This window comes from Cavia porcellus, unplaced genomic scaffold (assembly GCF_034190915.1).
Source record: "Cavia porcellus strain 051 isolate PalLab524CR breed Dunkin Hartley unplaced genomic scaffold, mCavPor4.1 scaffold_17, whole genome shotgun sequence".
NCBI classification, from domain to species: Eukaryota; Metazoa; Chordata; class Mammalia; order Rodentia; family Caviidae; genus Cavia; species Cavia porcellus.
Genome location: NW_026947500.1, coordinates 58,051,465 through 58,078,487, shown reverse-complemented (window position 1 = coordinate 58,078,487; position 27,023 = coordinate 58,051,465). Strand labels below are relative to the sequence as shown.

At 48.5% G+C, this 27,023-nt stretch overlaps 1 protein-coding gene, 1 long non-coding RNA gene, 7 other non-coding genes and 1 pseudogene across 10 annotated transcripts; 8 read left to right on the top strand and 2 right to left on the bottom strand.

Moving 5' to 3' along the window:
- Nucleotides 1-910: 910 nt before the first annotated feature.
- On the bottom strand, nucleotides 911-14,281 carry Slc3a2 (solute carrier family 3 member 2). Its single transcript, XM_003467842.5, has 10 exons — nucleotides 14,078-14,281; nucleotides 5,912-6,301; nucleotides 5,528-5,701; nucleotides 4,953-5,047; nucleotides 2,962-3,030; nucleotides 2,803-2,861; nucleotides 2,535-2,715; nucleotides 2,309-2,452; nucleotides 1,478-1,561; nucleotides 911-1,393 (listed from the first exon to the last, which is right to left on the bottom strand). The coding sequence occupies exons 1-10, from the start codon at nucleotides 14,184-14,186 to the stop codon at nucleotides 1,031-1,033; spliced, it is 1,668 nt and encodes a 555-aa protein (XP_003467890.1). The 5' UTR covers nucleotides 14,187-14,281; the 3' UTR covers nucleotides 911-1,030.
- Nucleotides 14,282-14,392: 111 nt separating this feature from the next.
- On the top strand, nucleotides 14,393-17,777 carry LOC101788733 (uncharacterized). 2 transcript variants are annotated; one of them, XR_001200831.2, is made up of 12 exons: nucleotides 14,393-14,529; nucleotides 14,863-14,909; nucleotides 15,095-15,183; nucleotides 15,434-15,484; nucleotides 15,812-15,841; nucleotides 15,976-16,081; nucleotides 16,261-16,305; nucleotides 16,483-16,581; nucleotides 16,788-16,824; nucleotides 17,121-17,267; nucleotides 17,510-17,538; nucleotides 17,693-17,777. It is a non-coding gene; the product is annotated as an uncharacterized LOC101788733 (long non-coding RNA). The 2 variants fall into 2 exon arrangements; XR_001200830.2 differs by lacking the exon at nucleotides 14,393-14,529 and having other exon boundaries at nucleotides 14,536-14,909.
- On the top strand, nucleotides 14,956-15,027 carry LOC111756251 (small nucleolar RNA SNORD26). Its single transcript, XR_002790729.1, has one exon. It is a non-coding gene; the product is annotated as a small nucleolar RNA SNORD26 (small nucleolar RNA).
- On the top strand, nucleotides 15,224-15,293 carry LOC111756250 (small nucleolar RNA SNORD27). Its single transcript, XR_002790728.1, has one exon. It is a non-coding gene; the product is annotated as a small nucleolar RNA SNORD27 (small nucleolar RNA).
- Nucleotides 15,669-15,739, top strand: LOC111756249 (small nucleolar RNA SNORD28). The gene has a single exon (XR_002790727.1). It is a non-coding gene; the product is annotated as a small nucleolar RNA SNORD28 (small nucleolar RNA).
- LOC111756248 (small nucleolar RNA SNORD29) lies at nucleotides 16,347-16,411 on the top strand. The gene has a single exon (XR_002790726.1). It is a non-coding gene; the product is annotated as a small nucleolar RNA SNORD29 (small nucleolar RNA).
- Nucleotides 16,647-16,716, top strand: LOC111756252 (small nucleolar RNA SNORD30). Its single transcript, XR_002790730.1, has one exon. It is a non-coding gene; the product is annotated as a small nucleolar RNA SNORD30 (small nucleolar RNA).
- Nucleotides 16,929-16,997, top strand: LOC111756253 (small nucleolar RNA SNORD31). Its single transcript, XR_002790731.1, has one exon. It is a non-coding gene; the product is annotated as a small nucleolar RNA SNORD31 (small nucleolar RNA).
- Nucleotides 17,310-17,435, top strand: LOC111756254 (small nucleolar RNA SNORD22). The gene has a single exon (XR_002790732.1). It is a non-coding gene; the product is annotated as a small nucleolar RNA SNORD22 (small nucleolar RNA).
- Nucleotides 17,778-19,318: 1,541 nt separating the features above from the next.
- LOC111756269 (small nucleolar RNA SNORA48) lies at nucleotides 19,319-19,493 on the bottom strand (annotated as a pseudogene).
- Nucleotides 19,494-27,023: the final 7,530 nt, after the last annotated feature.

Sequence of the window (27,023 nt, the reverse complement as noted above, 5' to 3'; positions counted from 1 at the left end):
TGCCTCAAACAACCCCAAGGCTGAGACAAATGAGGTAACTGCCTAGGAAAACACCTGCAAAATAAATGCAGGACAACCCACCTTATCACTTTAGTCCTCAGCTAAAAGGACTCCAGGTAGTGTCTGCCTGGAGATTTCTGCCACCAGGCAGGAGCTTTGGGGAAGTGGACACTCAAGTCAGCCTGGTCCTGGGAAGGGCTAAAGACTAAAAGCCATGCAGAACTGAGGAAGCTCAGGTGAGCGCCGCTTGTACTCAGCTCCAGGAAGCATCTGTCCAGGGCTGTCCAGGAGGGACTATCCCGAAGAAACATCCCAGTTCCCTCTCAGTGCGAGTGAGTCCCTCAAGCCTCAGCCCTATATAGGAGCTCCCAGCACCTGCCCTCACAGTGCCCTTCAGGACTTGGCCAGCCTCGTCACCCTTTCTCTGAAACTGCCTGCCCCCTCCTCCACCAGGCACATGAGCACTACATCCATGTTCTACACTCTATTTCTCTTACTTCTCATCTTCCCTTGAGATAAGTCCCGAAGAGGCAGGGATTTTTGCTGGCTCTGTTCTGCGGTTCTAGGGATCAAGTGCAGACTAACGTCTGGGCCCCATTCCCAGCATGTGTGGACTACTCAGTATGCTCCAGCAGCACGAAGGGCCTCTGGAGCCTTTCCCAAGCTCCCTTGTGAGTGAAAAGAGGCCACCCCTCCCCACCTTCCCTCCTGAGGACCAGGCCTGCAGAAACAGGCCACTTCACAGGCTCAGTACAAGACTCCAGGGCCCAGAACACCAGGGTGCCGGCCCACACTAACTTTTTGCTGTTGTCCCTAAGACCCTTCCTCAGGACTCCGGACCTGAGGCAGATGCAGGAAACTGAGACCACTCATCCAGAAGGAGAAAGGAATTCTTGCTGTGACAGAGGGCTGACAAGACTTCACCAAGCAGGGTGACCTTTATTTGAATGGGCTTCATCTATAGCCTGCAATCATTAAATGAGGGAGAAACAAGATCTCAAAGGCAGGGGAGGGGCTGGTTAGGGCAGGGTCAGGCCTCATAGGGAAAACGCAGCAGCAGCCCCTCATGAGGCCCCAGGCTCAGGGAACCCAGCTCCAAACTGGCACCCTTCTCTCGGCCTGGCTGGGTGCTAAGCAGCAGGTCGGCCTGGGCCGGCAGCCTAGCACTGGCAGGCAGGGCCGAGGCCCCAAGCATGGCTGACAGCTTCACATCCCCAAAGTTGAGCACCACCAGGAATCGCTCATTTTGGTCCCAGTGGCGCACATAGGAAAAGAGGCCTGGAGAGGATGACAGCACATGGAAGTCACCGTGCAACAAGGAGCGTTCCTTCCCCCGCTGGTCGCTGAGTCTCCGGAACAGAGAAAGGAGGGAGGAGGGGTCCTCATTCTGGCCCTGTGGTGAGGAAAACACAGAAGGGGTGAAGCCCTGAGGTACAGATTCCACCACACCCCACCCCCTGCTGAGCCAAGCTCTTACCTTCACTGTCATGTTGCTGCCCATAGACCCTGAGGTGTCAGGAAGGCTGGGCTCATTCCATGGCATGACCGGGGCCTCGGCCGGCTGGGAACAGACAACAGAGCTTGCAAAGGATCCTGCCCCTACCTCATGCCACTTCCCATGCCAGCAGAGGCTCCCAGCTCCAGAGCCCCTTCCCCAACACACACACACACACACACACACACACACTGTCCCTAGTCCTATTCCCAACTTCCTGGGGCTGCTCAGTAGGTTTTTGGCTTACTCTTCGAGAGCTCAACCCTGGCCTCACCCTGCCTTCTCTGGCTCAGCTTATCAGCACCTGGCATCTTTATTACATCTGCTTACCAAACTCATTCAGCCCTCAGCTCTTCTGCTCCCCACCATATCCATTCTTGTGTAGCACACAGGGATAAATAAAAATCCGCTGCCTGAGTGTGTGATCCAACACTGCAGCTAAGCCCACACTGCCCCTCCAAGCCACTCCCCACCTGTACCTCCCTGGCTCCCCACTGAACTACGAGCTGCTGGAGGACTTGGGGCCCAGTACAAAGCAGCCACCACCCAACAGATGAATGAAAGACTCAGGCAGTGACATTAAAAACAAGCTACATATGGCAGCAAAACCTACAGTGCCAGCTACTCAGGAAACTGGCCAACCAACAAGACCTCCTAATCATTCTACGTGACCAAGAGTAAAATGACTCGCTTGTAATTTTAGGAACAGGAACCAGTTTCAGCGCAAGGCAGGCTATGAGCTGCCAGCCCAGAGCCATCCCATCATAATGGATGACCAAACCCTCCCAGCTGTCTAAGCAAAGTGAGCAGCACCTGTCCAGGAAGGTTGACAGCCTGCAGGCCGATCTCATCACCATAGCTGAACACAGGTGTGCCTGGCAGGGTGAAGAGAAGCAGCTGATAAAGCCGAAGGAGCTGAGCAGGCACAAAGGATGTCAAGAGGCCGGCCTGTGACACCTGTAAGATAGAACAGATCCTGTGAGCCCAAGCCGGCCTCCTACACCCAAGCCCCCAAAGCCCTGTGCACCCACACACTCACACTCCAGCTACACCAGCGGCCAGCTGTATTGTTCAGATACTGGGTAACCAGTAACTTCATGTGCTCCCCCGTAGGGCTGAAGCTCGACAGGTAGGAGCTGGTCAGCAGCATATCCTTTGTGGACTCGAGGAGGCTCAGGAGCTGCTGCAGGTCAGAGGAGTTGGTGCCTGCAATCAAGAGCCTGCAAAGGCAAAACAGGTGCTAGGTTGGCTTGGGACAGGACACACTGAGGCCCCAGGAGTACAGAGTCAGGGCACCCAGTACCCACTTGTCTTTGCTGAAGCTCTTGGTAATGTTCTCCCACTCAGCCAAGAAGGAGGATGCATCCTACAGGGAAAAAGGGTAGTCAAAACACAGGACCACTACCCAGCCTGGGCAGAGACCCTGCCCTTGTCGAGTGCTGTTTCACATGGGGAGGGGAGCTCACCATCAGGTTCTCCACATTCTGGACCTGGAACCCGTCTACTCCAGCCTGCAGCCAAAAGCTCAGCGCCTCCTACAGGGTAGAGACAAACAGACATAAGCAATACACAGGTAAACACTCAGGAGACTCCAGCCCAAGACCTTGTCCAATTCTATGGCCCTGGTCTCCTCCATCTCCAACCACCCCCACTAGAACCTTAGCATTCTACCACTTGATTTCTCCATTCCTTGCTCTGGCAAACACACAGCTTTACCTTCAACAGGTACAGAAAAGGCCCAGGAGAAAAAAATGTACCAAAATACAACTCCAGTTAACATTCTAGCAGGGGGAAGACCACTAACCTCTCCTTTATTGTTATTTTATTTTATTTTATTTGGTACCTGGGATCAAACGCACAACATCACACATACCGGGCAAGTGCTTGAGCTGCTAAGCTAAATCCTCAGCCTTTGTTTAGTTTTTTGAGATAGGGTCTCACTACATAACCCAGGCTGACCTTGAACTTGGGAGTATTCTCCCTGCCTCAGGCTCGATTATAAGCCTGCGCCACCATGCCTGGTCAATATCCCCTATTTTGGAGATGAGGAAACATGCTTACATGTGAGCCCTGGTCACAGTAAGGGAGCAGCAGGACCAGAGCTATAGTACCAGGCAGCCTGCAAGGTAAGTAGCCTCGCTCCCCTCCAGTTTCCCAAGGGCTGGTCCAAGGTCCAAGGCCCAAGGCCAAGAATGAAAGATTAGAATTCAAAGCACAGCCTCATGAAGCTCTGGGAACAGGCCTGGCCTGGCCCTGGCTCGCAGGCATCCGGCACAAGCCCCAACCTACCCCTACCCACACCGACTCCTTCCCCTTCACTCTCCATTGTCCCTCTGTTGATGTCCACTTCCAGCTGAGAGTGGTCAGATTACCCCACCAATTTGAAAACTGTCCCTTACCACCAGTTTTTCAAGCAACTAGCCAGGACTAAACTCGGTGATCGTGGGGTCACACCCAGATGCCATGAGATCAGAATTCTCTCTCAAGGGGCTGGGGATTTAGCTCAGCGGCATAAGTGCCTGCCCTGCAAGCAGGCAGTCGTGAGTTCGATCCCTGGTACCGATAAAAAAAAGAAAAAGACAAAAAAAAAAAAAAAATTCTCTCTCAAAATGGGCACTGATACAAGGCATTGGGTCTGCCCATTCTGAGCTGCCAGTGCCCCAGCAGCCAGGCAGCAGGAGCTGGAGGACAATGAAAGCCCTGCCCAGCTTGCAGGGCTCAACTGGAGCCACTATGCTGAAGAAAGGTCAGTGTGGAAGGATAGACCGATTGGACTTTACATCTGGGGAACACGTAGCTCCTTTGTGCCTGCTTCCTCATTTACAGATTCAGGATGTAATAGGTACTTGGGCATCTACAGGGAACTAGAAAACACCTATGAAACATGTGGCATAGTCCCAGTCACAGAAAAAGACCCCAAGGCTTAAATTTGAGATTGGACAAGTTATATATGGGTATGGATGGCACATGCCTGCAGTGTCAGCACTAGGGAGGCTAAGACAGAAGAATCTCAAGTTTGAGATCAGCATGGCCTCTGAGTGGGCTCAATGCCAGCCTGAACTACACAGTGAGACCCTGTCTCAAAAAAAAAGCAAAATGAATCAAGATTTCAGACTGGGCTTTCCTCCAAACACATCAAACAAGGACTGGGAAGGCAGGTAAGACAGGGTTCCCACAGAGAAAGAAAAGACTTCCTATCCCAAAAAGAAGGAAAATCAAACTTACAGATGGACATCTGACAAATTCCCTTCCTGGCGCCTTCCCCCCCCCCCCAAGTCAAGGAAACAAGAAAAATGAGAGATCAGAAAAGAAACAAACACAGGGGTCTCTGAAAGTCTATTCTTCCGGCTGCAGGAAGAGGGGTTCCTGCTCTTGTTCTTGGGAGCCAGGCTGGGGGCACAGAGTTCACAGCAGGCAAAGGACCTCCTCAGGTAGCCTGAGTGCCTGGCACACTCACCTTCACCTTGGTGGCCGTTGCGTTCGCCTGCTCAGGGAGGAACCAGGAGTTCTTGCCCTGATAGTTGGGAGTGAGGTCCAGGATGACATGGATGCCTGAACAGTGAGGAGAAGGGAAGTGAGGTACTCAAACAAAAGCTTGCTGAGTTTCCAGTGTATGACTGGATCCAAACCCTGCCAAAGCCAGGCAAGGACTGCAGCGCGCTACAGGAGGCTGCGCTATGGGGCTCTGTGTTTCTGTGGTGGGCTGTGAGGCAGTATTTGGGGTCCCACCCCCTTGCCCAAAAGGATCAACCATTTTTGTAAGTTTAAAACCCGCTGTGGGAATGAAGCTGTCCGCTGATTTAATAAAATACGAACACTAAAACCCAAAAGTTAAACTGACTGGTTCAAGACTGTCCAGCCCAACAGAAAAGCACCTGAGCTACTTTTTAGGCCAAAGTCTCACAGATCCCTGCACAGGACAACCCACAGCCCATTAGCAGCACACCACACAAGAATCCGAGCCTCCTTTTCCTCTGGCCAAAGGCCAAACCCTTTTTCACTGGCCCTGCCTGGGCAAGCCGGGCAACTCACTCTTTTTCTTGGCCACCTGGAGGAAGCTGTTGAAGTCTTTCTGGGAACCAAGAGCCGGGTCGATCAGCTGCAGGTTGGTCCCTGCCAAATCATCCTTTAGGTTTTTGTGAATGGGCCCAAGCACGAGGCCCTTAACCTTCAGGGTGCTCAAGTACTCCAGGTGTCCCTGCAGATCTGTAAGAGAGGCACGTTAACCAGAAAGCCTCGAGCGCCCAACCCCTCCTCCACGCCCAGCCGGGTCACGAGGCATCGGGAGCTGATGCAAGGAAGGCGTGTGCTGAGTCAGCCTCCTCTAGAGAAAAGGAGAGAATAGCCAGAGGTGGTGATCGGCCGCGCAGGAAAGTGAGGGTCCCACCGGGGTCAGGACACACTGGGCGCACTTACCCTCCAGTTGACCTGCGCCGCCCAAGAAGGCGCGAGCGTCGCCCACGCGGTAGAGCGGGCCGCGGTGCCACCAAGACTGCGTGGGCAGCGGGCGGCAGCGTGGCGCCCGCACGATGATGGCCACGGCGCCTGCCAGCATGCCGAGCCATCCCAGCCAGAAGAGCAGCAGCAGCGCCGTGCGAGCGCGCGCCCAGCCGCGGCCTCCTGCGGCCGCCAGTAGCTCCTCTTTGCTCAGCCCCGTGAACTTGGCACTGACCGCCGGCTCCGTGCCGCCGGCCGCCTTCACCAGCCCGTTCTTCTCGGCGCCCGCCGCCATCGGCTGCTTCTCAGGGTCCAGCTCGCTCAGCTCCACCTCCTTCATGTCTATCTCGGTGTCGTGGCTCATAGTCCCTGAGGGCCGAGACACACACAGCACTGGGGACGGACCTGGCTGAGGACTGAGCTCGCGCCGCGCCTCTGTCCGAGTGTGCGGCCAGCTAGGCGGAAAGCGGAAGGGAACCCAGTTGGCCCCGCCCCCACCACTTCGGGCCAAGCCTGGTCCCCAGGCGGCAACTCCTCTGACCCGCCCCACCCGCTCAGAGGGCGGCTCCTGCGGCAGCCTCTGACCTCCGGAAGCCCTGGTTTTTTAATTTGTGCTTCCTAGAGTGGGCTCAAAATTGACATCCTTGCCGCATTTGGTGGCGCACGCCTGTAATGCCAGCTAAGGGAGGCTAAGGCAAGAGGATTGTTGCAAGTTTGAGACCAGCCTGAACTGCATAGGGAGTCTCTGTCTCAAGAAACAAACAAACAAAAAAAAGTGCCAGTCACCCTGCACTCTAAAACTGCTGTGCCTGGAGCTGCCTTTAGGAGGCCAGGCTCTGCTTTGTCCCACCTGAGTCTCCGAGCTCCTCCAGGTCCTACTCCTCTCCACTGCTAGTGGTCGCTGCGACACCATTGCACCCGGTGGCCTGGGCCACCAGCATATAGGACGAGCCTAGCTGTCTCATCCAGCTGCATCCTGGCTCTCCTGGCAGCAGCTTCTGACTGCTCATACCAGTCTTCCCTGTGACTAGGAGGGTCAGCCTGGACCCTTTCTCACCCCCTCACCCCCAACCACACCCCCAGATGCAGGCACCAGCCTGCCTTCCTTGCTGGAATGAGACATCATGTGTTTAGGGGCCGCCACCAACAACCCAGAGCTGGGGTGCAAGCAGCCACCTCTCCCCTCCCACACAGATTGCAAGACTCCACCCTGCAGAGCTTCCCACTTCCTGAACTCCACCAGTCACAGCTAGGCCTTATGAGCACCTGGCCCTGAAACAGCCTGCAGACTTCCCTGCTGCTTCCACAGAAGTCTGGCAGACACAGGACAAGTGGGCAGAAATAACCGGACATCAACACCAGGAGGTGCCAACAGGCTCAGGGACTCCTTGTTCCTGGGCAGCGCCCCTGGGTTATTTTCAGAGAGGAGCTGAAGGAACAGGATCTTTCTTGACCCACCTAGGCTGGAAGCCAGAAAGTAGAAGCCAGGGGCTGAGGTAACAGCAAAAAAAGGGGTATTAAAAGGCTTGTTTCTGCCCTCTGCACCCCACGGGTCCTCCCCATCCCCCCAGAAGAGTGAGAACAGCTCCAGTAGGTAAGAGGTTGTGCCCCACACCAATGCTCAGAGGTGATAAGAGCCCAGGTTCCCTTCACACAGACAAACACCCACCCTCTGGGACAAGCCAAGGCCAAGGGCTGGGACCAGAAGCTCTCCTTCAAAGCAAAGCACCTCACAGCTGTAGCTCCAGGTCAGCTGGATGATTCCTTCCGCAGCCTCCCAGAACCCTCAGCATGGCAGGGCATGGCCCGAGCCACACAGCACTCCTGGGGCCAGGTCCTTCCTGCTCAGACTCAAGACCTCACACAAGCTCAACTTTCCCCAGCCAAGACCAGTGACACGAGTGCAGTCACCCCATCCCAACTGGCATCCTGTCCGTTTTGGTTCCTGGCTGGGATGCTGCTGCTGAATCTGTCTGCGCAGACAGCAGCCACTGCATAGGGGCTAAGTGACATACATATCCCTTCCTAGAAACAACTGGACAAACGAAGGAGTATGTAAAGGTTCAAGGATGACAATGAAAAGAAACATAAACAACACTGTTGGGTCAAAATGAAACTATTTCTACCCAGGCATGGCATGCCATGCCTGTAATCCCAGCACTCTGGGAGGCTGAAACAGGAGGATCTTAAATTCAAATATAGCCTGGGCAATTTACCAATTGAGCAAGATCCTCTGCCAAAAGAAAACAGAAAAAGAACTAAAGATGTAACCCAGTGTGAGGGCTCTGGGTTCCATCCCTAATAGTACCCCAAGGAATAAATCTAGAAGAAGGATAGGAAAACCAGACTAGACAAAGGGGCCAAAGGTGCTGAAGAATATGAAACGATATTTACTGAAGAATGCAAAGTGTACCATTTATCAAGAAGTTAGAACAAAGCAAAGTAAAAGCAACCAAACCTCCGAAAAGACTCTTGAGCAACTTCACCCCCAGCAGGCAGAGAAGCAGCCCTACACTGGAGCCTGTGAAGGGCCTTTTCTTGACTCTGAGACAGGGAGCTGAGTCACATATTTCCAGCATGTGAGCCCTATTACCTCTTCCCCCTAGGTTAAAAGGACTTCCAGAGGCTAAGGGGAGAGCAGGTAGAACCCAAGGAGTCCCTGTCCAACAGGTTCCTCTTTTCCAGGCCAGAAACAGAGCCCAGGTTCTGCCCTCAATGCTGTAAGTCCTGAAGATCTGAGGCATGGTAGGGCCGTAGTAAAGGCAGAAGAAGAGGCCAGGCCCAGGCTCATCTGGTGAAGTCATCTGCAGGGCTGTGCTGCAGAAGAGCACAGGACGGGACCCTGCAGGACCCTGGCTGCTAAAGAACAGTGCTGTCTGGTTCATTGCAGTAAAAGTGTGTGCAGCACAAAGGAGCATAAGGGCCAGGAAGAGTAGAAACATTCAATAAGGTATTTCTCAATAAAGAAAGGTAACTGATACTCAAGTAAGAGCCAGTAAACAACACTTCAACAAGTCATCCTCTCCAGTGAAATCAAATACAAAGAGATAAACACCAGGGCACGGTGGCACACCCAGCCTTAATGACTTAGCAAGACACCCTGCCATAGAACTTAAAAGAGAAAAATAAAAAGAGAGCTAGCGTGTAGCTTAGTGGCTGAGCACTTGCCTAGCCCTAAATTTAATCTCCAGCAACACAAACAAACAAACAAATAATAAAAGCACTGGGACTATAGCTCAGTGTAAAGGGGATGGAGACAGGTAAGAGTCGAACCAATCACCCTATCAGTTAATTACAGACTTAATATGGACAAAACTGTTTCCCAAAGTATGCTAAGGGGCTGGGGATACAGCTCAGTGGCACAAGCGTCTGCCTGGCAAGCACAAGGTCTTGAGTTTGACCCTGTACCAAAAAAAAAAAAAAAAAAAAAAGTGTTGCTAAAACTTGATTTTGAGAGTACAAAAGAATGTCAAATGTGGGCTGGGTATTTAGCTCAGTGGCGCAGCACTTGCCTGGCATGCCCAAGGTCCTAAATTCAATTCCCAGAACTAAAAACAAAAAACATCAAATGTGGACTCTTCAGTAGGTCTAAATCACTAAGTTACCAAGGCTGGGCTCAAACCTGTAATCAACTTGCCTCAGGCTCCCAAAGTGCTGAGATGACAGCTGTGCAGGGCCCAGGTCCCTGGCTCCTTTTATTGAAACCAAGATATGGACACTTAGCATCTTTTTTGTTTTGCTGGGCTGGGAATTGAATTCAGGGCTTTGGGCACTTGTCCAGTACTGTATCAGAGCCACACCTTCACTATCCTAGATGTGTTTTACAAACAAAACTACAAATCAAAAATGTAGCCAAAGCCAGGGATGGTGACATATACCTGTAACCCCAGCACTCAGGAGGCTGAGGCAGGAGGACTGCGGGTTTGAGCCCAGCCTGGGGTACACACCTACAATCTGCCAGGTGTGCTGAGGCATGACAGTAATCTCAGCATTCAGGAGTGTGTGGCAGGAGGATCACTGTGAGTTTGAGGCCAGCTCAAGCTACAAAGTGAGTTCAAGGCCAGTCTGTTTTTTGTTTTTTCGTTTTTGTTTTTTTTTTTTTTTGTTTTTTTTTTTTGTCTTTTTCCTTTTTATCGGTACCGGGGATCGAACTCACGACTGCCTGCTTACAAGGCAGGTGTTCATGCCGCTGAGCTAAATCCCCAGCCCTTCAAGGCCAGTCTGAACTACATAGCAAGACCCTGTCTCAAAAACAAAAAACAAAAACAAAAACGTAACATAGTGATCAATGGATCCTAGTGAGAAACAAATAGCACTTGGTTCTGTCAAAAGGTACAAACTTCAACCTCAACAGCAAAGGCATCTAGAGGTAGGAGATGAGAAATGAGACCCATTCAGCTTCTTCACTAGATCTCTCTGGCTACAGGTAGGTAACAGATTAGAAGGGATGGAGCAGAGCCCAGAGAGCCAGGCTGGGAATTGGTATGTGGTAGGCACAGGAGCTGAAGATAAGGTGAGGCCTTTGGCTTGCTACAGGCTGGCGTGGCACTCATAGCTAGACCTTGGTAGACCCAGGGTGAACATAAACAATTTCAGAGAACATCAATATCAGACAAGGCCACTTGCGACCAGGACAGTTCAAGACAAAAATAAGATTCTTACATAATCATGTTGTAACCATGTACAACAACATAATCATGGCCCAAAGCACAAAAATAACAACCAAGCATCTCCCTGTCCCGGTTAAGATGAATGATTACCACTTTTTTGCCAGTTACAGCCTTAGCCTTCTCATCTTCTCTCCTGTTAGGTAAGGTTCATGAAAACACAAATAGCGGTGGCTGGGGATTTAGCTCAGCGGCATAAGCGCCTGCCTTGCAAGCAGGCAGTCTTGAGTTGGATCCCCGGTACCGATAAAAAGGAAAAAGACAAAAAAAAACACGAATAGCACATGTCCATGATTCCAGCATTTCGGAAGCCTGAGGCAGGAGGACTGAAAGTTTGAGTCCAATCTGGACAATTTAGCAAGACACTATCTCAAAAAACCTAAATAAGAAATAAATAAATCTGAGGTTGTAGCTCAATGTGAAGGCCTTGGCTCAATTCCTAGTTCAAAAAAAGACACCAAGCATGGTAGCACAGGGCTATAATATCAGCACTCAGGAGGCTGAGGCAGGAACACTGCTACAAGTTCAAGGTCAGCCTGGGCTACACAGTGAGTTTGAGGCCGGCCTGAAATGCAGGGCAAGACCCTGTATCAGTAGAAAAAAAAAAAAAAGTACAAGCTTCCCCTCAGCCCTTCACTCCCAGCATCAAAGCTCATTGCTCAGGGCTACAAACACAGCAGCACCCACCCCAGTCTCATCATCCTCCATAGGCTCACACCCCAGAGACCTATCTGGTCCTGTGCCACAAGACCCAAAAACCCTATTAGCAAACTGGCGCAGAAATGTGCTGTTATTACATACCATTTAAAGATAAAAATACAAACCAGGCCCAGTGTTACATACCTATAATCCCAGCCCTGAGGGAGACTGGAACAGAATGATCCCCGAGAATTTGGGGCCAGCCTGAGTTATATAGTGAGATCAAGGGCAGACTGAATTATGTAGTGAGACACCGTCTCAAAAACCAAACATAATAATATAAAAATATAAAGGCAGTCCAGCATTGTACACCTATAATCCCAGCACCAAGGAAGCCTGAAGAGGAAGATCAAAAGTTCAAGTCCCACCCGAACAATTTAGCCAGACCCTATCTCAAAAAATAAAAAGGGCTGAGAGTGTAACTCTGTGGCAGAACACCCCTAGATTCAATCCCCAGCACTGCAAAAGGAAGGTGGGGAGGCCTCAGTGACAGAGTGGGAGCTCAGCGTTGGCAAAATGCTGGCTGTGCAGCCAGCACCAAGGAGTTTTATGCACAGATGGCCTCTCCTCCCAGGACTGCCTTTAGTGCTGACTCTGTTCAATCCCACTCCAGACTGCAATGCCTCTTGCTGCCAGGTGGGAGCAGGATTGCTCTTTGCACAAAGGGCCAGCCCAAGAGCAAATTGGTCCCTAACTATCCTAGCAGTCAGTGAACTGGGGCTGAAACATCATCCAAAATTCTCTGTATAATGAAATTCGAATTACTTCCACCAAAAAAATTTTTTTTGTCTTTTTCCTTTTTATCAGTACCGGGGATCGAACTCACGACTACCTGCTTGCAAGGCAGGCACTTATGCCGCTGAGCTAAATCCCCAGCCCCTTCCACCAAAATTTTTTTGTGGGGGTACTAAAGTTTCAGTCCAGGGCTTTCACTCTGAGTGTATTTTCTAGCCATTTTTATTTTAAGACAGTCTCAATAAGTTACCCAGGCTGCTTCAAACTTGCAATCCTATCTGTCCCAGCCCGCCACCTACAGTGCTAAGATTATGAGTGTGTGACACTATGCCTAGCTCCCACCAAACTTTTAATGTTACCTTAACACATTTAAGATTTTTTTCCTGTTTAAGAAACTCCTAAGCACAAAAAAAAAGTAACAACCAAAAGCACATAAGCACAACCAGTAATTTTACCAAAAAACAGAGCTCTTCATTTCACCATTTGTACTGTTTGCTTCACTAACCTGTTTTACCTGCCTGATGTCTGTAACTGCATAAATTAAACACCCATGACATAAGTCCCTGCCTTTCCAAACCCACTGATCTCTTGCCTAAACTGTGACAATCTAATTAACATTCCTGTTCCCAGCTTAAGCCCCAATTTCTCATTGCCTCCTTACTTAAAAAGGCAGCCGGGTGTGGTAGCTCACGCCTGTAATCCCAGCACTCAGGAGGCTAAAGCAGGAGGATTGTTGCAAGTTCAAGACCAGCCTGGGCTACAAAGTGAGTTCAAGGCCAGCCTGAATTGCATAGAGACCCTGTCTCAAAAAAAATTTTTTTTCACTGGCTCCTTTCTCACATATACAATTCAAATTATTTAGCTTTCCATTCCAGGCCTGCATCTAGTACCCTCTGGAAATCTTTTCCAGTTTTATATTGAACCACTCCCCTTCAACTCATCTTTCAGAAATTGTACCTGTACCTTTCTTTTATATACTCAAACTCTTAACCCTGACTTTATTTTCTTCCTTGTTTTTCGTTTTGCTTTTTTTTTTTTTTTTTAAAGACAGTGACTTGCTATGTACTCCAGGCTGCCTCAAACTCTACAGCCTCCAACTTTCCACACTCCTGCCTCATTTTCTGAGTGCTGGGATCACAGGGACTCTTTATCACCCCAACCAAACCATTTTTAGGACAAAATGTTTTTATCATCTTTTCCCTAAAATGCTGTATCATGCAAGGAACAAACAGTTATTAAATGAATGATTTATTCCAGTCGATAATAACTTAATTCAAACTGCAATTCTATCAGTAATTATGTATAATACAGTACATCACCGTGGAGTATGCTCAGGAACAATATTGGTGCCGTGGAGTGAAAAATAATTGCTGGATCTGGTAAATCCCGGCTCTTAAAAAAAGGCCTCTTGCCCTATGACGGAGCATACATGTAATCCCAGCACACGGGAGACTGGGGCAGGAGGACTGCCGAGATAGAGGCCATTCTGGAGCTACCAGAGAGCACAAGTCCAGCCTGGACTACTAGCCAGGCACTGTCTCAAAACAAGGCCGGGACACGGGGGCTTTGGTTCTGCACATAACCAAGTATGTATGTATGTATGTATGCATGTATGCAGTACATGTGCATCTGTCATTGAAATCTCGGGGTAGGTGCTTCCTAGGTTGGGCAGGGTAACCATGAACAAGGCTAAGAAGCAGCGTGAGCTGATTGTTTGGGACCTAGGAGGCGCAGGCCGGCAGACTAGATGGGATCCGACTCATGGCGCGGGGCGACACCAGTCAGGTCGCCAGTCCCCGCGTCACCACTTCGCCTTCTCCGGGTATTGGCCCTGCTCAGCAGGGCGTGCGCCATGCATGTGTTTACCCAGGTGTGGCACGCAGGTTCCCTTTAGTGGCTGCCCGGCGCGGGTGGGTCTCGGGCCCCAGTTCCCTTGTCTACAGAGTTGATGACCCCACTCTTTCTCGAGGCAGGATCCGCGACGGAGTTCAGCCGGGCCTGGGAGGAGGACGCACCAACCGCGGTCCCCGGGGCCCGGCCCTACCTGAGTCGCCACCCGCGCTGTGAACCTGCGCGTCGGGCTCCGAGAGCGCGCTCGGAGGCGGCCGCGGGCCCTGGGCATCGGTCGGGAGCTCGAGCTCCGCGGGGTCCATGGCAGCGGGGCTCCTCGCTGACTCAGCCTAGAAAGGGCGCAGAAGCCGGGGCTAGACTGCAGTCCCCGCACCCGCCCCACCAGGAGAAAACAAAGGACGCATGCGCGCCTCTACCAGCCGCAAGCTTTGGGCAGGGAGCATGCGCGCCTTCTCCCGCCTCACGTTTATGGGTGGTATGTTTGAAAGCCTGCCCGGAAATTTTCTACCTGTAATTCTCACCGCTTAATTTTTTGAATGCGCATGCGCATGATGTAGTCCCGCCTAAAAGTCCCGTGGGCCTCCGCGGGGTGCTATTTAAGTGGCTCTCCGCCGTACACGAGGTCTCATTTTATTGTAGCTGCTGGTGAGTATGTGTGGTAGGTGGCTTTTTGGGTGCTTTAATTAATTAAATGAACTTAAGAGCGTAACGCTCTCTGGACCTCCTCCCTGTGGTACACTCTCCAGGGAGTGTCACTGGAGAGGTCTAATCCGGGTCTAACTTGGAACGGCGAGACGTGAAGAACAAAATGGCCGGCGCAGTGGTGGGTGGTGTGCGGGTGGCCGTCCCTGTGATGAGGACTTCACAGACCTGTGCTGACCTCCAATGAGGACGACTCTCTCTGAGGAAACGGCCAGTGGCCCATTCAGCCATTGCGCGGGAAATGCATAGTGCTAATCTCGAGACTTTTATCTGCAGGGTTGGGGCCGCGTTTGATCTCTGGAGCCAGAGACCGCTGTCTCCGGGTAAGCAATGTGACTCTCCCTGACTTTCCAAGGCCTCTGGGATGTGCTGCAGGGATGAGTGAGAACTGAACTCTCTCTTTCTGATGGCTAAATGGAGAAAGCAAAAGTTCTGAGTAGCATCGTCTGCAGGGTTCTGGGCCTTCTCTTCAGGCTGAGGCTTTAGTAAAGGGTGCTCTTTTTCTCAGTTGCATTTCAGTTCAAAAGAGCTTGGAAAATGAAACAAGATCCATCCTTTTGCACAAGGAGTGAGCTAACTCGTGGAGCAGTGCTTCAGGTGGGTGCATGGTTTATGTAATGAGGGAGCTTTGAAGGCCACTCGATGATGAATAGAAATGACAAGCATATGGCTGAGTCCTGAGTGATGTCATTTTAATGCTGAGAAGTGAGCAGTTTTCAGAGTCGAATTTTAGCTCAGTGGCATAAACGCCTGCCTGGCAAGCACGTGGTCGAGAGTTCCAATAACCATTACCCAAAAAAAAGGTGATCTATTCTGAAGTATGAGCAATGCCTTCTTCTGTCTCTAGCGTTTCAAATCCGGTCCTGAGGAATTCCATTACTACCCAGGATGAATACAGGTAATTTTTCAAGTGAGGGCTTGGGTTATTTTATGTCTTGAATATAAACACAGTCCCGAGAGTGAATAATCAGAAGAGCATTGGCCATTTTGCTCTTTCCACCTTGTTCTTGAAGTGATCATTGGGAGAAAACAGTCCCATAGTACAGTTGCTTCTTGTGATGGTGTGCTCTTCCCTCAATACTGTCAGATGATTTGAATCTATGACCTGATGCACTGTGAAGTGGCGTTACAGCATGTTAGAGTTCTGATGGCAGTTTTGGTAATGAATACATGGGTCTTTTTGTCCCTAACACTTAAAAGTAATCTTTCATTTTCTCTTTCCCAGGTTGTCCTGATAATTTTTTTCCATCCAAAGGTAAGTGGTTTATCTTGTTTTTTTGTTCTAAGTTACATGAACCCATTATCCATAGTACAGCAAATCGCTGATGGAGGCACAGCTTTGTTGATTTCTCCTGTTCCTTGTGACCTTTGTTGCTCTCCCCTTACTAGATGCCAGCTGGTCTGAAGACTCAACTCTTGAAAAGAGTTGAAAGTGCTAAGTATTTGCAGTGCCAGTGAGGAGCAAACACCCCGTCTCACTCTGGAGCCTAGAATGGTGAGCCTACTTCAGTTTTCTGTGGAGGAGGATGAATATGTTCCATGAAAGGCTGTCCAGTATAGCAAATGTTTCTACACCTAGAAAATGTAACTTTATTTTGCTGTTTAGTAACATTGTCTAGAGTACTAGTTCTGTCACTTTGAGATACTTTGCTAATAAATGATTCTCTGATTCAGGAGCAGCTTGTTCCCCTGTATGACTGGGAATTGCCTGCCATTCAGGTGAGTTGAGGATTTTGGTTTTTGTCTAACCAAGTAGCCAGTTTCCATGATGAATTTAACTAGCTCACTATGACTAACTATGAAAACACATGAACACCTGAGAAACTGGGGTATGACAATGAAGAATGACAAGGGTTATGAAGAACCATGTAAAAAACCAGTTTTGTCTTTTCTCAGGAAAATTACCTGTATTCATCCTGGGTAGTAACTGAATTCCTCAGGACCAGTTATGAAAAGACAAAGTAGGGTGTCCCCAGCACCCTACATGATTCAAAGGTGAGTGATTTTGGTGTATGTTCGGTGTGTGCCAAATATTGGGTAAGAGAAGTGCCTCTTTGGGGCTGTGTGATGACTTACATGGAATCTCGTTCGGCTGAAGGCTTGCTGTTGAGACTTGGAAATCTGATTTCTCCAAGGATAATAGTTAAGGTCACTGTACAGCATGTAAGCATTACTGACTTGCATAATCTTGTGCATTTCAGATCCAGCATCATATTTGGAGGCTAGGAATGATTTCAGGTGAGATCTTTATAATGCTGCCATACAAAACCTGATTTCTTGTGTGGGTGTGGTGGCACTTCTGGCCCTCATGGCCAACTTTGAACGAATAATGGAGTATACTGCTCACCAGGGATGAATTGAATACCGCCCCAGTCTGATCACTGTGACAGAAAGGTATTTTCTGAGTTGAGCTTACTTCAATAACAGAAAGTTAACAAATAAGGTTGTAATCAGTAATTTAGGGAGCTAGGCAATGATTTATATATGTATCCCTTGAAATCAACACTGAGACTTTACTCACAATCTCTTTACAGAAAAAGTTAACCATGCTTTTCAAAACGAGATCTCCCTATGCCATACAAACAAGCCTTGACTTCATGACAATCCTGCTTCAGTCTCCAGAGTGGGATAACGGGCAGTGCCACCATTCCCAGCTGCAACCCATTTTTCTTTGCTCTAAGGTGAGAGGTGAATGTACATACAAGGTGAATTAAGCTAAAATTTCCCAGTGATGAAATAGTCACGAGTCTTACTTCCTGTCCTAGTCCCAGAGCCTGTAAAGGTGAACCCACTGGGGCTGGCTGGGGGAAAAGAGGAAAATTAGTTCTAGAAGGAACTGTCTGAGGGATCATCAAATTTTCTTAATACAATGAAAGAAAGATTCCTCAGTTGCTGAAATGTGGTTGGTTTCTATTTTTTCCAGGTCTCTGGAAAATACAGTATATACAAATGGTAGGTGTCTGTTCAAACTTCAGTCTTAATCAGTGCTGGCCTAGAAGTAGACATTTTGTTGATTGATCTAAAGCATAGCCCCTAGTGAACCGGATTATAAACATTCTCCCACCATCCCCCCAGTAGTCAATGAGCTTTTTTTCCTTCTCTGCAGGTGTCCCAAGTCTTGGAAACAAAATTTCTCCCTGGCTGTTGAACTTGGCATATAGTTAGTCTCACTAATAAAATTTTGCTCAACATTCCTGTGTGGTCTTTGCTTTGGGGTGGTTCCACATAGGCACTGACTTGGGATTGAACTCCAATAGTTTACTCCTGAGCTTTGTCAAACTTGGCATAGCAATTTGTAGTGGTTCCCTTTCCCAGTCCCCAGGAGTATCAGCATGATGTGGCAGTAAAATAACCTGTTATCACCTGCACATGTTGCCTGATTGGATTTTTTTGTAAATGAGAATAGCCCAAGGACAGTAGCGCTGAGCCTATCTTTGAACTCACCACATTGCACTTGCCAGGCAGGGTACTTACGCCACTGAGCTAAATCCCCAGGCCCTTGAGCCCATCTTTTGAGGGGGAGATTCAACTCAAGACTTGACAGGTCTGTCTCAGTGGGATATGGGCTATGGATTAGTCTTCATCCTCCACCCCCAGGATAGGGACTGTGTCAAAGCCAGTACTCCAGTCTTGCTATCTCATTCCTTGTGTTTATGGCTGGAATGTCTGCAGCCTAGCAAACTATGCCTAACCCAAAAGACAAGGCCCAGGAATTTAGCTCGGCAGAAGTACCTGCCTGGCAAGCCCTAGGTTGTGAATTCAATCCCCAGTACCAAAAAAGCCATTGTGGGCTCAATCGTTTGGTGCCCTTGTGGAGAAAAGTACACCAGTGAGAGACTTTTTTTATGAGAGAATTATGCTTGGGGCTAGGGATTTAGTTCAGCGGCATAAGCACCTGCCTTGCAAGCAGGTGGTCATGAGTTCCATCCCCGGTGCTGATAAAAAAGAATTATGCTTTTATTCCTTGCTTTGCCAATGAGGCAGGCTGAGTAGAGTTTGTTTTTTGGTGATCAGTGAAAAACCAAATCCCATATCTTCATCTGATTCCTCCGACTATTGGTTTCAACCTTGGCTGGGGCAGGAGTAGCAGTGGTGGCTGCAGTGACAGGGGCAGCAGCCACAAATGGAGATAGGATCAGCCAAGAAGGCCTTGACCTGAAGACGAGAAGTTTAAAATAACGTGGTCATCTACGTAAGACTTGTACAAAGATATTCAAGCCAGTGAAACCTTTTGTGTGTAGAAGTGACCCAAAAGGCAAGTTTGGGCATGGCCTAGTTGGAGAGCAGTGGTTTCAGCTCTTGCATTAGGCCCCCTTTGGGTCTCCTGTTATTTCTAAAGAGCCAACACACTTTTCCCTACATTGTCAATTCTACATATGACTAGTTAGGCATGATGGCCCATACCTCTTAAGCCCAGCAGTCTGGGAGGCTAAGGCAGGAAATATTCAAGCCCAGCCAGGACAACATCTCAATGTTACCAAGATCCTGTCAAAAACACTTCAATTGGGGCTGAGGATTTAGCTCAGTGGCATAAGCGCCTGCCTTGCAAGCAGGCAGTTGTGAGTTCGATCCCTGGTACCTATAAAGATTAAAAAAAAAATGATTTGGTTTAGCTCAGCGGCATAAGTGCCTGCCTTGTAAGCAGGCAGTCGTGAGTTTGATCCCCGGTACCCATAAAAAGGAAAAAGACCAAAAAAAAAAAAAAAAAAAAAAAAAAACTTCAATTTTTAGATCATGTGTCCTAAGCATGAAACAGCTCTGGCCACCAACCAGGCATCAAGCTAGGATGAACAACAAGCTGTTGTCTACACTGCCCCTGACTGATAGAAGATTTGATCCCTCATACCGATTAAAAGGAAAAAGACACCACCACCAATGAGGTGGCTCTTTGCCCATTGCCAGGGGGGTGAGTGAGGAAGATTTTAAATAAAATGATTCTTTGCCAGGTGCGGTTTTTTATCCACTAGAGAACTAGTGGCAATACCTAGGTATTTCTGGTGGCCCTGAGAATTCTAGTGGAATTGGGTGCAGCTAAACAGTACGGAGTGCAAGACAGCCCTTCCCCAACCCACGTAGTAGTGTGGCATTTCATTCAGCCAGAAATAATAGTAGGAGGAAGAAAACCTGGGGAGGGTGGGGAGTGGAGTGAGTTGGGGGCAGCCCAAGAATGGCAAGTTTAGGGCCTTCTTTGTGACCTAAGGAAACACCTGACAGCTGTTCCCCACGGTCACAGAGGAGCTGAGGGTGAGCCAAGGCATGCTATGTGTATGTCCACATCTGCCTAAAACGTGTTAATCTACAGGGCTAATTTTTGGTTTTGTGCCAGGAAATGAACCCTGGGCCTTGCACTTGCCAGGCAGGCACTGTGCCACTGAACTGCATTTCCAACCTTGCAGGGCTAATTTTTAAAGGAGCAAAAATATGTCACATAAGAAAGGGGGAAGGAAGGACCTCTTGAGGTGTGATGTAGCACAAGGCAGCTCAACCAAGGTGTTCCACATCCCAGTGCCAGGCCCTCAGATCCTTGAATTCCACTTGTTTCTGGCCACCAAGGTGGTGTTACTGTAGCCACAGGAAAGTGATATAAGAACTGCAAACTTTTTCACAATTACGTTTTGTTGCTCAAGATTGAGTTCTTTATGTAAAACGATGTTGACCAATAAAACTAGGAGGGGAGGTGGCATACATCCATAATCCCAACACTTGGGAAGCTGAGGCAAAATGATCCCTCGAAGTCAAGACCAGCCTGGAACTACAGAACTGTGACCCCCATCAAAAACAAACTAGCATTGATCCATGCCTGTAGTCTCAGCACTTGGAGGGCTAAGGCAAGAGTCTTGAGGGTCAAAAAAAAAAAAAAAAAAAAAAAGTCTTGAGGGTCATTCTATATAATCTTTGGGGAAAAAATTTATAATTTAAATTGTGATTAGGGCCTGTCTTGAGGCCATCATCTTGCCATGGGAGCCAGTTATGTTACATGGAAATAATTGTACCTCCAGTCACACTCAACGACCCCATAATGCCTTGATGCCCCACAGCAAGATTTCATCAGCTGGAGACTATTAGGGGTTTGATGGTTAAAAAAAAAAAAAGACTGTAGTGGGGCCAGGAATATAGCTCAGCAGCACAGTGCCTGCCAGCCTGCCTGGCTGGCAAGAGTTCATTTCCCAGTACAAACACACACACAAAGAAAACTTAATTTTTATGAAAAATGATACTGGTATTTTGGTTTTTTGTGTGGTGTTTTTGTTGTTGTTGTCTTTTGAGGCAGGGTCTTTCTATGCAGTTCAGGCTGGCCTTGAGCTCACTTTGTAGCCCAGCCTAGTCTCGAACTCACAAGGATGCTCCTGCCTCAGCCTCCCAAGTGCTGGGATTACAGTCCTGAGCCACCACGCCCGGCTCGATATTGCTATTTTGATTTTAAAAAAAAACTATTAGGGATTTCACAGTGGGTCCCAATATGCAGGTGTTACAGGGCAAGCACATTTCAAAAAGAAAGAACATGTCAGTGCAATTGGGTACTAGGATGACAAATTGTCCACAGGGAATAGAAGGCCTCCAGGAGGTAGCCAAAACCTCAATTAACTGAAGAAAATGGTGAGGAGGTTATTGGATGACTCAGGGTCAAGGTGATTTTATCCTAACAAGGGTCTTTATGTTGACGAGGCCTGTGAGAAAAACTACTCTCTTTTTTTTTTTTTTTTTTTTTTTTTTTGTGGTCTTTTTCCTTTTTATTGGTACCAGGAATCGAACTCACAACTGCCTGCTTACAAGGCAGGTGCTTATGCCACTGAGCTAAATCCCCAGCCCTCACTAGTCTGTCTTTATCCCTTGCCATACCCATTTCTAGACAGATTAGGAGACTGATCAGCCCTGATACAGGAGAATCACTCTGAGTTTAAGATCCAGAAAGAAGGAAAGAGAGAGAGAGAGAGAGAGAGAGAGAGAGAGAAAAGCACCATTAAAAAAAAAAAAATTAGTTAAGAGGTACAGAGTGGGGCAGAGGATAGGCAGGCAGGGAAATCACTGAGTCCAAGAGTTAGCTCAGCGGCATACGCGCCTGCCTTGCAAGCAGGCAGTCGAGAGTTCGATCCCTGGTACCGGTAAAAAGGAAAAAGAAAAGAAAAGAAAAAACCCTGGCATTGTGGCACATACCTGTCATTCCAGCACTCAAAAGGCTGAGACAAGAGGATCACTGTGAGTTCAAGGCCAACCTGAACTACAAAGCAAGACCCTACCTCAAAACAACCAAAAAAGGGGCTGGGGATTTAGCTCAGCGGCATAAGCGCCTGCCTTGCAAGCAGGCAGTCATGAATTCGATACCTGGTACCGAAAAAGACAAAAAAAAAAAAAAATTATTCTTTGCGCTTGTCACCTAAGGCATTGAATCTCTAGGACCTCCTCTCATCTCTTGCTCTGTTACCACAGCCTTCCTGGCCTATGCCATCTTCATGTCCTGCCAGGAAGGGCCCAGAACTCTGTGACACTTGGCCAGTATAAAGGCAAGAGACACTTGTTTCCAGTTGGGAGACCTTGCTGCTCACCTCTTGCATGTTTGGCTACAGCCTAGGCAGAGAAAGACTGAATCTTACAGAACTTAGAAAAGGTTGGTGTGGATCAAACCCAAGGTCTGAGCTGCATCCCCAGATCTTCTTAAATTTTCTTTGGAGATAAGATCTTACTAAGGTGATAAACAGCCCAGGCTAGGCTCACTTTCTTTTTGGGGCGGAGGGGAGAGTACCAGGAACCAAACGTGACCTTGGCTTGCCAGGCAGGCACTTATGCTGCTTATCCCTAGCCCCTTTGAGCTCACTTTAATTCCCCCATCCTGCCCTCCTGGAGGGCTGGAATCCCAGATGTGTAGCATCACATCCAACTACAGGTTTTGCATTTGCCCCATATTAGTTTCTTCTTAGCACTGTTGCAACACATAGCCACAAACTTATTGATTACAAACAAAATAAGTTCCAGAAATCACAGGTCTAAAATAGATCTCAAGAGGCTAAAATCAGATCTATTCCACGCCTGCGCTCTACCTGGAGGCTACAAGAAGGGTTGTCTCCTCTCTCCTCTCTCAGTCCCTAAAGATTCAGCTCAGCGGCATAAGCACCTGCCTTGCAAGCAGGCGGTCGTCAGTTTGATCCCTGGTACCGATTAATATAGGGGAATGAAACTCCCGACCTACTATGTCTGGTACAAGTTTGTGTTCTCTAAAATTGAAGAATGAATTTTAGGAACAATGGACCTTAAGAGTAGGATATATTTATTGAGAGAAAGAAAGCTTCTGTCTGAAGAGAGACAGATGGGGCCCCACGCGGATTACCCAAGACTCTTGGCTTTTCTAGGGCCTTTTTTTTTTTTTTTTTTTTTTTTTGTCTTTTTCCTTTTTATCGGTATCAGGGATCGAACTCACGACTGCCTGCTTGCAAGGCAGGCGCTTATGCCGCTGACCTAAATCCCCAGCCTCCTTTTCAGGGACTTTTATAGAGTAAAACTATGGGTCCAGAGCAGGGGGAAGTGGACAAGGATGACAGACTGGGAACTCACAAGATAGATGGGCATAAGGTAGGACATAACTATAGTTAGCCAATAAGATCAATAGTTTAGGTAAGATTGATTACATTAGGGACAAATGGGAAAGCAAGTCACCTAGGAAGGGGGCATTCTTGAAGCTGTGACCTTTCCCGTTCGGGATGGGGTAGTGACTCCAGAGTGATAGGAAACTAATTAGAATATCAGTCTTTAAAATGCAGATGCATGCCGTGCGTGTAATCCCAGCATTCGGGAGGCTGAGGCAGGAGGATCGTTGCGAGTTCGAGACCAGCCTGGGCTACAAAGTGAGCTCAAGGCCAGCCTGAACTGCACAGCGAGACCCTGTCTTAAAAAGACAAAAAAAAAAAAGACACAGATGCATTTGTTTGATCCTTTGTCTTGAAGGCCCGGCCCACAGCAGGAAGTATCTGCCCTCCCCCCAGTTGTAAGTTATTTGCACTGGCTCGTTGTTTGAGGACTAACCCAGTCTCACTGCCTATAGTATTTTTAACTAATTCAGATCTTTCCCGATGCATCGTCGCAGAGCTGGCCTGCCTCGGCTGGAGGAGAGGCCACTGGGGGGTGGAAGGGCCTCCCAGCCCCGGAGGGGATGGGGCGGGGGCGGAGTTCAGGGCGGGAGAGCAGAGCTAGGAGCCAGGGCGGGAAAAAGTCATCCAGGCGGGTGGGTGGGGTATCCAGGCGGGGTTCTGGGCCTGGAGCAGGAGATGGGGTGGGGTAGGGCCGGGAGCCGGGCCTCAGGGCGCTGTCCCACCTAAGGGAAGTGAAGACCAGGGTTTTGAGCGCGGATTTAGCGCCAGTCAAGTCAGGATCCCGCTCAGAAACTTGAGTTCCAGGCGGATAGGGTGGGTGGCTCAAGTTTGTAATCTTAATATTTAGAAGGCTAAGGAAGGAACACCCAAGTATGATCCCAACCTGTGCCATGTAACAGTTTAGCGAGATCCTGTTTCAAGAAATAAAAATAGAGTTGAGGCTGTCCCTCAGCGTGAAGGGCCTAGGTTCAATCTCCAGGGGAAAAACAAACAAAAATCTCTGGCCGTAATCTGTCTGGGTGGATGTGAACACACTACACCTCGGAATCGAAGTCCTGACTCACTTGTAGGCCAATTGCAGAATTTGAGAAAAGCGAGGAAGGGTGGGACGGGACGGGATGGGACAGGACAGGACGGGTTTATGTAAAACACAAAAAGGAGCCAGTGGTCTTGTTGCAAAAAATCTACTTCCTATTATAAAGTAAAAATAAACTTTTAAATTAAGAAGTAATACACAGGCCTGGAGATTTAGCTCAGCAGCATAAGCCCCTGCCTTGCAAGTGTGTGGTCGTGAGTTCGATACCTGGTACCAATAAAGAAGAGAAAGACAAAAAAAAAAAAAAAGTAATATGCATTGAAAGGTAATTTACAGCCAGGCTTGGTGACTCAAGCCTGTAATCCCAGCACTTGGGAGGCTGAGGCAGGAGGATCATTGAATTCGACAGCAGCCTGGACTACAAAGTGAGCTCAAGGCCAGCCTGAACTGCATAGTGAGACCCTGTCTCAAAAAAAAAAAAAAAAAAGTAATTACTCTTCACGTCTTGAAAGTCACCACCACTAAAAAGGACTGGAATGAGTAAGGTTACCTGGAAACCTCTTGCTAAAATATTAGGACTTTTAATTAAGATCACATCTGTTTTATCACTCTAGTATTTGGTATATACAAAATGGGTGTTTGAAAGCAGCAGATGGGCTAGAGACTTACTTTGTCCATTCCGTGCATCAGTCCTGGTACTACAGTAATTGGAGACACAGTACAATCCTCAAGGTGAAACGTTAGCATTTTAAATTAAGATTTTAGGGGCTAGGCTGGTGGCAGTGGGTTATCAGAACTTACTAACATTAGTGTCACTAAAGTTGGTATACCACCCCCACACACACTGCTAAATTTGACTGGCTTTAAAAAAAAAAAAAAGACTTTAGGGGCTGGGGATTTAGCTCAGTGGCATAGGCACCTGCCTTGCAATCAGGCAGTCATGAGTTCGATCCCTGGTGATTTTAGAGCTTTCTGTTACACTCTGACATAATGTTTTGTTATTTTTATTACTGCATAAGAAGCAAGGATAGTACTCAGGGCGATCCTCCTGCCTCAGTCTCTGGAATACTGGGATTACATGTGTACACCACCATGCCTGGTACTTATGTGATTTCAAAGGAGCTGTGTCGTGAGATTTTCCTTAGTAGATGCCCTCACATCTTTCTATATGCTTTTCCTGTTTTATTTCTGTTAGTTTAGTTTTCCTTCTTCCCAGGTCCTGCTGTCATAGCTCCCTGGGGTGACCTGGAACAGCAGTAGTCTGCAGCTTTAATACCACCCCACCCACCCCCCACCCACCAGAGAATGCCTCACCAGGCCCCTTATGACATCATAGGTTACTCAGCCAATGGGACGAGAGGTCTGGTGCCACGCCCACTGGGTTTAGTTTAGCGTCGCCCTGGTTACACCTTTTGTAGGTAGTTGGTGAATCTGAGAGGAGTGTGTTTGAGAGTTTCCCTGTGATGGAAGGGACAGTAATGAAGTGGTCCCACCCCTTTCCCCATCCCTGTCTTCCTATTTCGGAAGAAATTCGAAGGCAGAAATTGGCTGCGGCCAAAAAAAAAGGAAACCGAACAGGGTCTCAGTTCCTGGACCCAGAGCAAGCCCCCAGCTAGCAACTTCTTGGCAGAGTCTGTACCCCCCTGGGAGAAATGTGGAGGGACCCTCAGCACTCCAGTGCCCCCTTCAAGCCCTGTTACAGATCCTCTCCTCACAGCCCAAATGTGTCCACCTCCGGGGGGACACTCCTTTAGGCCTCACCTGGGGCTTGGCTCTTGCCTCCTACCCGTCCTCACATACTTTGCCTCCCTGAGCCCTACATTGGGGGACCTCTTTCCCTTCCGCTGTCTGAACACAGAGGAGGGTGGGGGCACAGACAGGAGTAGAGTGCACTTAAGACCCTTTCCATTGGACGCCCTCATCACTAACCCTCACCTGGCCCTTAATCTTCCCACTTGGATCCCTCAAGCAGCTTTAGCCCCCTTCCGGTTTCTCTGGTGAAGACACAGATTTCTCCCTGGAAGGGCATGTGAACATGGGAGTGGGTATAGAGGTTTTGGCCACTGGGCTCCTTAACTTAGACACTGACAACATAAAACCTTCATCAGGGACCTCAAAAGGTTGACAGTCTCTCTGGGTGACCAGAGTAGATCAGATTTGTGTGAGCTTTTCCCCAGGAGTTGACTCTACAGAGAGACTCAGAATGTTTTCTAATTGTCCCCTTTACCTTTGACTCTCCTGTGTGTGGTACTGATGATTAGACCTACAGCCTTCAAAAGTACAGAAAGCTGTCTATTACTAAGCTGCACTCCAGCCTGTTACTGTCTGTTTTCGCCCATTAAGTCTAGAGATTAAGTCCAGGGAGCACAGGGTTCCATGCTCAGCCCTTTTTAGTTATTATTTCTATCTGAGGAAGTGTTTTACTACTTTTATGCCCTCAGGTTTCCCTCATTCTTATCCTGCTATTGTAACATCACCAGTATTTGGGGTTACAGGCCTACACCACAGTGACAAGTTTCTCTTTCTCCTTTCTTTCATTTCTTTCTTCCTGCTGTTCAGCCATGTTAACTTGGGTGTTTACTGATTGACCATCACAGTGTGTTGTAGGGCTGTTGGCAGCATTAAGCAGATGGTGTACATAAGAGTGTTCTATAGGAGGATGTGAACAAAGTGGTTTATTGTTTTCATGAGTATCATTGCTCTTCTTTCCACAGTTAAGAGAATTCAAAAAACAGAAGAAGCTTGATTGCTTTCTGATGGATAAAACGGTAAGTTTTTAAAATGCATAAAACCTAAGAAAGCCAGTGGTGGAGAATGTC